Source organism: Myotis myotis, unplaced genomic scaffold (assembly GCF_014108235.1).
Source record: "Myotis myotis isolate mMyoMyo1 unplaced genomic scaffold, mMyoMyo1.p scaffold_m19_p_8, whole genome shotgun sequence".
Classification (NCBI taxonomy): Eukaryota; Metazoa; Chordata; class Mammalia; order Chiroptera; family Vespertilionidae; genus Myotis; species Myotis myotis.
Window position 1 is genome coordinate 9,930,718 of NW_023416390.1, and position 12,988 is coordinate 9,943,705.

Consider the following 12,988-nt stretch of genomic DNA (forward strand, 5'->3'; position numbering starts at 1 on the left):
AAAAATGAGTTTGCGTGTCACCTGACACGCATGTCATAGGTTCGCCATCACTGTCATAGAGTGTACTTATACAAACCTAGGTGGTGTATGCTTACTATACATCTAAACTATAGGGCAAAGGGTAAAGTCTATTGTTCCATAGGGGAGGAAAAATAATTTTCCCTCTATCCTTCTGGGTTCTAGGCTGAAACATCCCTGTAATAAAAGTCAGATTAATGAAAGAAAAACTATCATTCTCCCTTTTATTCCAGTTATGGTATATCTTAAATATAAGAACTAGCTAGCCCTGCCAATATGGCCCAGTGGTTGAGCATCAACCCATGAACCAGGAGGTCATGGTTCAACTCCTGATCAGGGCACATGCATGGGTTGTGGGATTGATCCCCCAGTGTGGGGCATGCAGGAGGCAGCTGATCGATGATTCTCTCATCGTTGATGTTTCTATCTCTCTCTCCCTCTTCCTTCCTCTCTAAAATCAATAAAAATATATTTTAAAAAGATATATAAGAGTTAATCTGATTTCTGATAAAGTATATATCTTAAATTTAAGAATTAATCCAATTTCTGATAAAGGGAATAAAAACATATTTTGAAAACAAAAAGAATATAAGCTTCAGCAGAGTTCATTAAAAACACCTGGCATCCAGTAACTCTCTTCCTGCTCTTCCACACTCAGACATTCGCTAGACTCTCAGTTCCCATTGGCTAAGCCAGGGGTGGGCAAACTTTTTGACTCGAGGGCCACAACGGGTTCTTAAACTGGACCGGAAGGCCAGAACAAAAGCATGGATGGAGTGTTTGTGTGAACTAATATAAATTCAAAGTAAACATCATTACATAAAAGGGTACGGTCTTTTTTTTTTTAGTTTTATTCATTTCAAACGGCCGAATCCGGCCTGCGGGCCGTAGTTTGTCCACAGCTGGGCTAAGCCATTCTTTCCAATACCTTCCGTCAGAAGAACTCCATGCTTCACTCCCAGGGCCGCCTGAAGAACAGTCCTTTCTCCCCAGCCGGGCAATCTCTCTGGGGTTACAGAGCAGGATCCCGCTGGCCAGACATGGACCAGGCCTCTTTCTTTGGATCCTTCTGCCTTTGTTGAGCTACACACATGAAGAAAAATCACTTAAATGTTCCTGCAACTCAGAGCTGTATCTTACTAGTATGTCATAGGACTGGCACCTTTTACCAGCACATAGGAGACTGGGTCAGATAATTTAAGTAGCACCTATTTTATGCTTTAGCACAAAAGTGGAGATAAAACAAATTATATAAAAGGTGTGGAAAATAATCTAAACCCACAAATTACTTTATCTCTACCTAAGAAGCAAACAAAACCTGGGCTATTTTTTGAAGGTTTATGATTTCGTAGCATAAAATGTCAAGATCTTAACTTCTCGATACATTAATTCCTTGTTTAGGTATTAAAGTTATAACATGCCCCAAGTTGGAGTTTTCTTTTAAATTTTTGTTTGTAATGTGGTAACAAAGTATTTGATGAGGAAGATAGAAGGAATAGGGATCCATATTTCACTTCACACTGCATTTAAGTTCTAGAATTTATTAAAAAATTTAAGACCCAAATTTAAAGGACCTAGCAACAAAGCTTATCACTAATCAGCTTTATTTCAATATCTTTCTCTACCAATCAACACACATGTCATTCACTATTCCTACTTAATAACTACCAACAAGAAAATTAAAGTTAAAAGAAGCTACACATATGTGGACATGCTTTCTGTGGTTTCCTACAAGGATAGAGAAAGAAGAAATGGTTTTTTACCTTCTCTTCTTTGAGTCCATCGGTCAGTGGGAGCACTCCATCACCAAATCGTTTCCTCTTTGCAAAAGCATCTAAAGACCTAAATGTCAGAGCACAGGTAAGCAAAAAGAGCAGTGAAAGAATGCTTTGCAATTTTATCCCACAGATTAAAAAAAAAAAAAGCAGCCCTGTAACAAGTGCACATTCACTCGGCAATAAATACGCAGTGAAACTATTTGAACTATTTCACATCTTGCCTGCCAAAGAGGACTATAGACTGAGCCTGCCCATATAAAATGCCTGTTGACTATAAAATGTAATGTCAAAGGAAGACTAGCTGCAATTAGGCTGTACTTTGTCAAGGCAACAGACTTACTCGGTTTGAGTTTTATTGTAAAGAAAGTAGTTCAATCTGAAAACTCAATGTGTTAAGTTCATTTCATAAACACTAAGGTTACTTTTTAAATGTCTCTGGAACAAACGAACATTTAAGTACCAATTAAGTAAGAATTCCTAAAATCCCTTCAGTAATGTATCAAGTAGTTTTAATTTACATTTTGCAGTAATGGACACAAAAATTACATTATTAAAATAGAAAGTTTTTCAATTATTGGAACTAGCAGTGTTTTCCTAAAATCAACCTCAATTCAAAACCATAATCCAAAGGGAAGAGTAAAATATGTTTTAAAATCAACCACTGAATAGAAAAGAGCTATATGAAAATTATGGTACAAATATCATGACCCATCAGTTCAGAAACCTAATGTTTAAGAGAGAGAAATAGAAACAGGCAGACAGTAATACTCAATGCGTTTCAACTAAAAATTCACATTTTTAAGGACACCAAAACTCATGAAAATAAAGGCAATAAGGTTTTATTTGTGTGAACCATAAAAATACTGGGGCCAAATTTATGATTTTTCTGCAAAGAGATGTAACCTGGTCACTGTACTCTAAAACAGCTCCTACCAGCAGGAATGATGTAAGAGCCATCTGTTTATACCAGGTTGCCTGTGAATTCTTATGGTTTCCCATCTGTATATCTGGAGGAAATTACGCTCTACCTAATGCTTATTTTAGAAAGAGTTTGAATCATTCAAATTTGGATGAAGGGTACTATGTGAACAAAAGATATATCTGAATAATTTTAATAAATGCTATTAATTTGATATGATCATTACGTGAGTTTTTTTTTAACTAAATCTTTATTGTTCAGATTATTACAGTTGTTCCTCTTTTTCCCCCCCATAGCTCCCCTCCACCCAGTTCCCATCCCACCCTCTGCCCTTACCCCTCGCCCCCGACTGTCCTCATCCATAGGTGTATGATTTTTGTCCAGTCTCTTCCTGAACCCTCCACACCCCTTTCCCCCCGAGAACTGTCAGTCTACTCCCTTCCTATGCCCCTGATTCTATTATATTCACCAGTTTATTCTGTTCATCAGATTATTTATTCACTTGATTTTTAGATTCACTTGTTGATAGAAGTGTACTTGTTCATAATTTTTCTCTTTACCTTTTTCTTCTTCTTCCTCTTCTTAAAGAATACCTTTCAGCATTTCATATAATATTGGTTTGGTGGTGATGAACTCCTTTAGCTTTTCCTTATCTGTGAAGCTCTTTATCTGACCTTCAATTCTGAATGATAGCTTTGCTGGATAAAGTAATCTTGGTTGCAGGTTCTTGGTATTCATCACTTTGAATATTTCTTGCCACTCCCTTCTGGCCTGCATAGTTTCTGTTGAGAAATCAGGTGGCAATCTTATGGGTACTCTCTTGTAGGTAACTGTTTTTCTCTTGCTGCTTTTAAGATTCTCTTTGTCTTTTGCCCTTGGCATTTTAATTATGATGTGTTTTGGTGTGGGCCTCTTTTGTTTGGGGTTCTCTGCGCTTCCTGGACTTGTAAGTCTATTTCTGTCACCAGGTAGGGGAAGTTTTCTGTCATTATTTCTTCAAAGAGGTTTTCAAAATCTTGCTCTCTCTCTTCTTCTGGCACCCCTATAATTCAGATGTTGGTTCGCTTGAAGTTGTCCCCGAGGCTCCTTACACTATCCTCATATTTTTGGATTCTTTTTTCATTTTGCTTTTCCAGTTGGGTGTTTTTTACTTCTTCGAATTTCAAATCTTTGACTTGATTCTTGCGATCCTCTAGTCTGCTGTTGGATCTCTGTATAATATTCTTTATTTCAGTCAGTGTATGCTTAATTTCTATTTGGTCCTTTTTCATATCCTTGAGGGTCTCACTAGATTTATTGAGGGTCTCACTAAATTTATTGGCGGTTTCTAGAAAATTCTTGAAAAACCTTGTAAGTGTGGTTTTGAACTCTATATCCAGTAGTTTGCTTTCCTCCATTTGTCATTTGTGACCTGTTTCTTTGTCTCCGCATTTTGGCTGCTTCCCTGTGTTGATAGAGTGGCTTTCTGTGCTAGGTGACCTATAGGCCCAGTAGCTAAGCCTCCCCAATTACCTGAGGTGGACACTCTTGGTGCACCCCTTTGTGGACTGTGTGCACAGTCTTGTTGTAGTTAAGCCTTGATTGTAGTGGGTATCACTGGGAGGAATTGACCTCCAGGCCAATTGGCTGTGAGAATCAGCTGTGTCTACCTACGGCGGGAGAACTTCTGTGCTGGACACACCCTTCTGGGGCAAGACTTGCTTCAGTGGGGCTTTGGTGCTCACTGAGTCTGCCCCCTGAGTGTGTCCCTTATGGATCTGAGGAGTTGTTATCTGGATGGTCCCACTCTGACCACTGGGTACACTGGCACTTGGATCTCTAAGGAGGTGCTAATTTCGCCTCTGCCTGAAGCTACCCAGCAGGAGCTACGGAGAGATCTGCAGATTCCTCTTCTTTGTTTGGGATTTGGAGGTGCCCAGATGAGGTCCAGCTGTGAAGCAATGCAAGCTGCTGTGGGGCCTTGGGCCTTCTTTTGGATGTTCTGGGTCTCTCTGACCCAGCTGCAATTTGTTAGGTAATGTTAGATTGCAAAGGGCCAGGGCATTTATATGCAAAAGCCTCTGCTGCAGCCTGGGTGGGGCGGGGTCTCAGAGAATCAACAGGGTGGAGCAAACAGCTATGGCTGCTCCTCAATCCTGCCCTAAGAGGTCCCGGGTCTCAGTGTCCTGCGGTAATCGCTACAAGCACCTCTGAGAGAAAGCTGCTCTCGAGTTCTGCCCGCTGCCAGACAGTCCAGTTTCTCCCCGTATGAGTTTGGGTCCCCAGAGACTCACCCGGAACTGGAGTTCAGAGCAGGAGCGCGTGTCTCCCTCCTGAATGAAAAAGACAACCACGTCCTCAGTTGCCAGCCCTTTCCGCCTGCGTCTCCGTACCTCTGTACTTTACTTCTGCACCTCCTCTGAGTTTCAGTGTGCTTTTCTCTTTCCTTCTAGTTGTAAAATTTCCACTCAGCCAGCCTTCCTATGGTTCTGGATAATGTGCGTTTTGTCTTTTAGTTGGTATTTTGAAGTGGTTGTAGGAGGCAGCAATTTCCAGTGTTTATGCCGCCATCTTGGTTTCTCCTTATGTGACAGTTTTATGTGTGACAGTAATTAACTTTAAGTAAAATGTGCAGTTCATGGTGTACAGAGGAATTCTGAAGCCAGATCTAACTTGTGCTTACCTATCAGAGATCAAGAAGTAACTGTTCGACTGTGGAATCTCAGAGGGAAAGCGGAGATGGGTGGGTGGGTGGGAAGAAATCAACCAAAGAACTTGTATGCATATTTGCATAATAACCCACGGACACAGACAATAGGGAGGTGAAGGCCTGGGGTGGGGGGTGGAGGCAAGTTAAAAGAGATCAATGGGGAGAAAAGGGGGACATATGCAATATTTTCAACAATAAAGATACATAAAAAAAGAGAGGTAATGTTCCCTCGATTAAAGTTAAACCATACCCAGCAGAAACCGCTGGGAGGGTGTGGAAGTACAGGGGCACACTTACAACTAATTAACTGTATGTAAATTGAATTTTGTCCTACTGCCTGACATTCAGAATGTTGAAAATCTTTTGATAAAGTGAATAAAACACTCAACCTTCTCTTTTAGTGCTCTATTTTTAAATAGAGTTTTTTAGAAGGGGATTTCACTTTACACCATATGGTTTCTCACCACCACTCATTTTTTTAAATCCAAAGGGAATTACAAAGCTACAAACTGTTTTACAACTTTCTTTCATTCCTGACTACACACGGTAGGCACAATAATGGTCCCAAAGATGCCCTTGTCCTATAACCACAACTTGTGAATATGTTAGGCTACTTGGCAAAAGGAAATCAAGGTTGCTAGTCAGCTGACTTTAAGATAGGGAGCCTATCTGGTATCCGGGCAGACCCGATGTAATTGTAAGAGTCCTTAGAAGTGGAAGAGGGAGGGAGAAGGAGAGAGAGAAAGACGTGACGGTGGAAGCAGGGTGAGAGAGATACTACATAGCTGGTTTTCAAGATTGGGCAGGGAGAGGGGGATACATTAGCTAATGTGAGTGGCCTCTAGAAGCTAAAAGGCAAGGAAGGAGGTCATCTCCTAGAGCAGCCGTTCTCAACCTGTGGGTCGCTACCCCCTTGGGGGTCGAACGACCCTTTCACAGGGGTTGCCTAAGACCATCGGAAAGCACAAATATAATTACATATTGTTTTTGTGATTAATCACTATGCTTTAATTATGTTCAATTTGTAACAATGAAAATACATCCTGCATATCAGATATTTACATTACGATTCATAACAGTAGCAAAATTACAGTTATGTAGTAGCAAAGAAAATAATTTTATGGTTGGGGGTCACCACAACATGAGGAACTGTATTAAAGGGTCGCGGCATTAGGAAGGTTGAGAACCACTGTCCTAGAGCCTCCAGAAAAGAATGCAGCCCTGAGAGTGGGACCATCCAGTTTGCAGCTCCATGGAACCATAATAGACACACTCAGGGGGCAGACTCAGTGAGCACCAAAGTCCCATCGAAGCAAGTCTAGCCCCAGAGGGGTGTCTCCAGCACAGAAGTTCTCCCACTGCAGACACAGCTGATTCTCACAGCCAATTGGCCTGGAGGTCAATTCCTCACAGTGATAACTACAACAATCAAGGCTTAATTACAACAAGACCGTGCACAAAGCCCACAAGGGGGTGCACCAAGAGTGTCTACCTCAGGTAATTGGGACACTTAGCACAGAAAGGCACTCTATCGACACAGTGAAGCATAAAAAATGCTGAGACAAAGAAACAGGACACAAAGGACAGAATCGGAGGAAAGCAAACTGCTGGATATAGAGTTCAAAATCACACTTTTTTTTTTTTAAAATATATTTTATTCATTTTTTACAGAGAGGAAGGGAGAGAGATAGAGAGTTAGAAACATCGATGAGAGAGAAACATCGATCAGCTGCCTCCTGCACATCTCCTACTGGGGATGTGCCCGCAACCAAGGTACATGCCCTTGACCGGAATCGAACCTGGGACCTTTCAGTCTGCAGGCCGACGCTCTATCCACTGAGCCAAACCGGTTTCGGCCAAAACCACACTTTTAAGGTCTTTAAAGAACTGTCTAGAAGCCACCGACAAATTTAATAAGGCCCTCGAAAAGACTGGTGAGACCAACGATAAATGTAGTGAGATCCTCAAGAAGACTGGTGAGACTGCTGACAAATGCAGTGAGATCCTCAAGAAATCTAATGAAACCCTCGATGTTGTGATAAAGGACCAACTAGAAATTAAGCATACACTGACTGAAATAAAGAATGTTATACAGACTCCCAACAGCAGGCCAGAGGATCACAAGAATCAAGTCAAAGATTTGAAATACGAAAAAGCAATAAACACCCAACCAGAAAAGCAAAATGAAAAAAGAATCCAAAAATACGAAGATAGTGTAAGGAGCCTCTGGGACAGCTTCAAGCGTACCAACATCCGAATTATAGGGGTGCCAGAAGATGAGAGAGAGCAAGATTTTGAAAACCTCTCTGAAGAAATAATGACAGAAAACTTCCCCTACCTGGTGAAAGAAATAGATTTACAAGTCCAGGAATTGCAGAGAACCCCAAACAAAAGGAATTCAAAGAGGACCACACCAAGACACATCATAATTAAAATGCCAAGAGCAAAAGACAAAGAGAGAATCCTAAAAGCAGCAAGAGAAAGAAAATCAGTTACCTACAAGGGAGTACCCATACGACTGTCAGCTGATTTCTCAACAGAAACTTTGCAGGCCAGAAGGGAGTGGCAAGAAATATTCAAAGTGATGAATACCAAGAACCTACAACCAAGACTACTTTATCCAGCAAAGCTATCATTCAGAAGTGAAGGCCAGATAAAGAGCTTCAGAGATAAGAAAAAGCTAAAGGAGTTCATCACCATCAAACCAGTATTATATGAAATGCTGAAAGGTATCCTTTAAGAAGAGGAAGAAGAAGAAAAAGGTAAAGATACAAATTATGAACAACAAATACACATCTTATCAACAAGTGAATCTAAATAGCAAGTGAATAAATAATCTGATGAACAGTATGAACTGGTGATTGTAATAGAATCAGGGACATAGAAAGGGAATGGACTGACTATTCTTGGGGGGGGAGAGGAAGGGGTGAGGGGGATTCGGGAAGAGATTGGACAATAATCATGCACCTATGGATGAGGACAGTGGGTGGGGAGTGAGGGCGGAGGGTGGGGTGGGAACTGGAAGGAGGGGAGTTATGGTGGGAAAAAAGAGTACTAATGTAATAATCTGAACAATAAAGATTTAATTTAAAAAAAAAAAAAAAAGAATGCAGCCCTGCTGACACCTGGATTTCAGCCCTGAGAGACTTGCCGAACTTTAACCTAAAGAGATGTAAGATAATAACTGTGTTATTTCAAGCCACTAAGTGTGTAGCAATTTGTTACAGTAGCAACAGAAAGTTACCTAACATACTACTCATAGATAGCTTTCTGTATCAGTTTTTACAGATCTATCTCATTTTGTCTTATGGTGTTTAATGTTTGACTTCCAAGAAATGTCTGCCTGAAACTCAAATATAGCAACGAGAAAAAGAGAAAAGACTGCAAAGGAAGCATAACTAAAAAGAAATATTGCAGCTAAGTATTATGGGAAGCTTATATCACAAAGTGGCCCCAGGCAGGGCACAGGTAGTGGCTGACTTTGCACTCATAGGAGGGCCCAGAGCCAGTGCACCTGGGCTTTAGACCATGCCAGATTACAATTTACACATCCATGAGTGACACACTCAAGGGGCAGACTCAGTGAGCACCAAAGCCCCATTGACGCAAGTCCTGATCCACAGGGGTGTCTCCTGCATAGCAGCTCTTCCGCTGTAGTTGCAGCTGGCACTCACAGCCAACTGGCCTCGGGGTCAATTCCTCCCAGTGACACCAACAGCAATCAAGGCTCAACTACAACAAGACAGTGCACACAGCCCACACACGGCACACTTAAAGTGCCCAGCTTAGGTGACTGGGGAGGCTAAGCCACTGGGCCCTACAGGACACCTACTACATAAGGCCAATTCCAGGAGACATAGCAGCTCTACCTAATACATAGAAACAAACACAGGGAAGCAGCCAAAATGTGGAGACAAAGAAACATGTCACAAATGAAAGAACAGGATAAATCTCCAAAAAAAGAACTAAATGAAATGGAAGCAAGCAAACTATTAGATAGAAAGTTCATAACAATGGTTCTACGGATGCTCAAGGATCTTACTGAGAACATCAAAGACATGAAAAAGAACCAGTCAGGCCCTGACCGGTTTGGCTCAGTGGATAGAGTGTCGGCCTGCGGACTGAAGGGTCCTGGGTTCGATTCTGGTCAAGGGCATGTACCTTGTTTGCGGGCACATCCCAAGTAGGGGGTGTGCAGGAGGCAGCTGATACGATGTTTCTCTCTCATCGATGTTTCTAACTCTCTATCCCTCTCCATTCCTCTCTGTAAAAAATCAATAAAATATATTTATAAAAAAAAAAAAAAAAAAAGAACCAGTCAGAAATAAAGGATACACTAACTGAAATAAAGAATAATTTACAGGGAATAAACAATGGAGTACCAGAAGCGAGAGAATCAAATCAGCAATTTGGAATATGAGAAAGCAAAAACACCCAATCAGAAGAGCAAAAAGAAAAAAGAACCCAAAAATATGAAGATAGTGTAAAGAGCCTCTGGGATAACTTAATGTGTACCAACATTCACATCATGGGGGTGCCAGAAGGAGAAGAGAGAGAGCAAGATAGTGAAAATCTATTTGAAGAAATAATGACAGAAAACTTCCCCTACCTGGTGAAAGAAATTGACTTACAAGTCCAGGAAGTGCAGAGAACCCCAAACAAGATAAAGCCAAAGAGGACCACACCAAGACACATCATAATTAAAATGCGAAGGGCAAAAGACAGAGAAAATATTAAAAGCAGCAAGAGAAAAACAGTTAGTTACCTACAAGGGAGCACCCATATGACTGTCAGCTGATTTCTCAACAGGAACTTTGCAGGCCAGAAGGGAGTAGTAAGAAATATTCAAAGGGATGAATAGCAAGGGCCTACAACCAAGATTACCCTGCAAAGCTAACATTTAGAATTGAAGGTCAGAAAAAGAGCTTCACAGACAAGAAAAAGCTAAAGGAGTTCATCACCACCAAACCAGGATTATGAAATGTTGAAGGGTGCTCCTGAAGAAGAAAGAGGGGGAGGGGGACTAGAGGGTGGAGAGAAGAGGAGGAAGGGGAAGGAGGGAGAAGGGCAAGTAAGGCTTGATTATGTTTTAGACATTGGTGGGTGATAGAAGAGAAGGAGGTATCAACTATTATCTCTAGGTTCTGCCTTGAACAACTGTATGTTGGTGATGTCGTTTACTGAAATGGGGAAGAGTAAAGAGAGAGAAATCTGAGGTGGAAGATAAGCTTCTGGTAAGATAAAGTTGTTTCTGTTAAGTTTAAAATGCCTGTGGGAAATCCAAAAGCACGTATCAAGTGAGCAGATGAATATATGTGTATGGAGTTCAAAAAAAGGTTTCAGCTTACATATACAAACTTGGGAAGGCATATGAATAATATTTGAAATCAAGACAGTGGGTAATATCATTGGAGTGTGCATTCAGAGAAAGGAAAGGCAGAGGTCAAGCTGTAAGGAGCTCTTGCACCAGGGCTGGGGAGGATGAGGAACAAGCAAAAATGACTGAGGTGAGGAGTGCTCTGAGGGAAAGAAAAAACATGAGTCTGTGTGGGCACAGAAGTGAAGCAGAGGGCGTTTCCAGCAGGAAGGACTGGTCAATTAGGTCAACGCAGCTGGGCTCTCCCAGGATAACTGAAAAGGGCCCACTGGACGTGCCAGCACAGGCATCGTGCTGAGATGGCCACGGTTTGAGCAGTACAGGAGGGGACTGAAAGCCAGACTGGAGGAGGATGCCTGTACATGGCAGGTAAGGATATGAGATCAAAGTTCATGCAACTGATTCTTTTGAAAAATGTTGTTAAAATGGCAAACAGAGAAATGGAGCGGTAGCTGGAGAGAAATGTGAAGAGCAAGGGTGTGTTTTTGTGTGTTGGGGGAGATGGTCAAATACGTTTGCAGGACAAAGGCATTGATCCTAGAATGCAAGGGAGATAAGGAGAGAGGGCAGAACCAAGTCCTGGACAAAGTGAAGTAGGAACATGTGTGGTGGGTTGATCTTTCACAAAAGGAAGGGTCTACATTTTAAAAAGGAAGGAAACCACAGGTAAAGATATAGGCAGGATCACAGATTTTGTGGTGGGAGGATATAGTCCCATATGATGTAAGTGACTAGGACTTCACAGTACGTTGATATGTGTCCTAATCTCACTCTGGGCTCCATTCATTGCTTATTTTATCTTGCCATATTTACACATTTTTGTAAAGTGCCTTAATATTTTTAGGAACGAGGCAGAATATAAATAATTTTTAAATGAGAACAGAAATGTGTCAGTAGACTATTATCCCAAATGCACAGAGAAAATTAAATCATGTAGGAGTCTTTATTCTGCAGATAAAGTCCTTTTGCCTTAATAGTGCAGTGAAAGGTAAATTTGTAAGTCATAAATATACTAACTTTCAAATGCTTAAATTTCAACAACTAAAACCACGTGCATTTCTTGCACCTATTATGTTCTAGGTTCTAAAACTGCCATGGGAGCCAATAATATCTTATTCTCTACTATATCCCAGCTGCTTAACGCAGTCCTGATATGTAACAGGTACTCAATAAATAACTGTAGACAGACTAGGCCTATAAATAAACAAGTTCCCGCTGATAAGGAGTTTACGTACTGGTGTGTTCTGTCTTTCTCACTAGAAGAATGACTATGTAAAGCAGACAGTACCCTCAACATACAGAAAGCTAACTTACACTAGCAAAGTTGGGCCCTTCCTGTCTTCTTCTCCTGTCACTAACTGGTTTAAAATAGGTGTACTGATTAAAATAGTAAAATAAAGCAATAATTGTAGTTATAAATGTAATGATATTAGTGTTTAGAATAACAAGACATTAAGAAAGACAATAAAAATAATAGAGAAGCAAACTGTATTAGAATACCCTGAAAAGAATTTTGACACAGAGTAAACCCAATATAAAACTACTACAGATTTCATGCAGGCACTTACAGTCTATTTTTAAAATATGACTACATTTCATTGCAATGTAGAGTTTATACTGTGAGTTTGGTAAACAACAATTTAAGACACTATGGTACTCTACACATGGTACATGCTTAATAAATGTTTGCTTTTACACAAAAATATGTTTACACATAGATTAAGGCAACTTTGGATTCAAACACCTGACTTACAACTAATCTAAACACCAACTGCTACTTCCTGAATATCCTGCCACGGAAGCCATCACAACACTACTGAAGGTCAAGCAACACACATCTTGCAGTGACATCTTGACAAACCAACCACTACCAAAGGTCAAGGCCTCTCTGAATTCCAGCCCTCTCAGCCTTAACTGATGCAGTGGGAGCCGACCAGCCCCTTAAATCCTGACCCAGAGTTCAGGGATTCAGTAAATTTATGCATTCAACAAAGTCTGGCCTAAAAGTACTTGTTATTTACAATGCTGTTATTAATGAGATAATGCACTTACTAAGTAAGCCATTGATTTTCAAAATATATTATAAACTCCTAAAGGTCAGAAACTATGACTTACTCATCAGTATACTCCTGTACCCATAGCAACCACCAGGTACAAGCTGAGTACTCAGTGGAAGACAGCCCTTGATCTTAAGTTTCAAGCCACAG

At 40.8% G+C, this 12,988-nt stretch overlaps 1 protein-coding gene across 19 annotated transcripts in view; it reads right to left on the reverse strand.

Moving 5' to 3' along the window:
* ALS2 (alsin Rho guanine nucleotide exchange factor ALS2) overlaps window positions 1-12,988 on the reverse strand; it is a 64,009-nt gene that overhangs the window by 46,700 nt on the left and 4,321 nt on the right. For 18 of the 19 annotated variants that reach the window (XR_004969165.1, XR_004969168.1, XR_004969167.1 and 15 more), the window contains exons 2-3: window positions 1,782-1,860; window positions 947-1,101 (exon numbers count right to left, since the gene is read on the reverse strand). Coding sequence is in view for 15 of the 19 variants with exons in the window: in XM_036318804.1 (XP_036174697.1) it covers window positions 947-1,101; window positions 1,782-1,801 (175 nt within the window). In the remaining 4 variants the exon portion in view is untranslated. The remainder of the gene's footprint in view (window positions 1-946; window positions 1,102-1,781; window positions 1,861-12,988) is intronic. The other variant, XM_036318801.1, reaches the window with a different exon arrangement.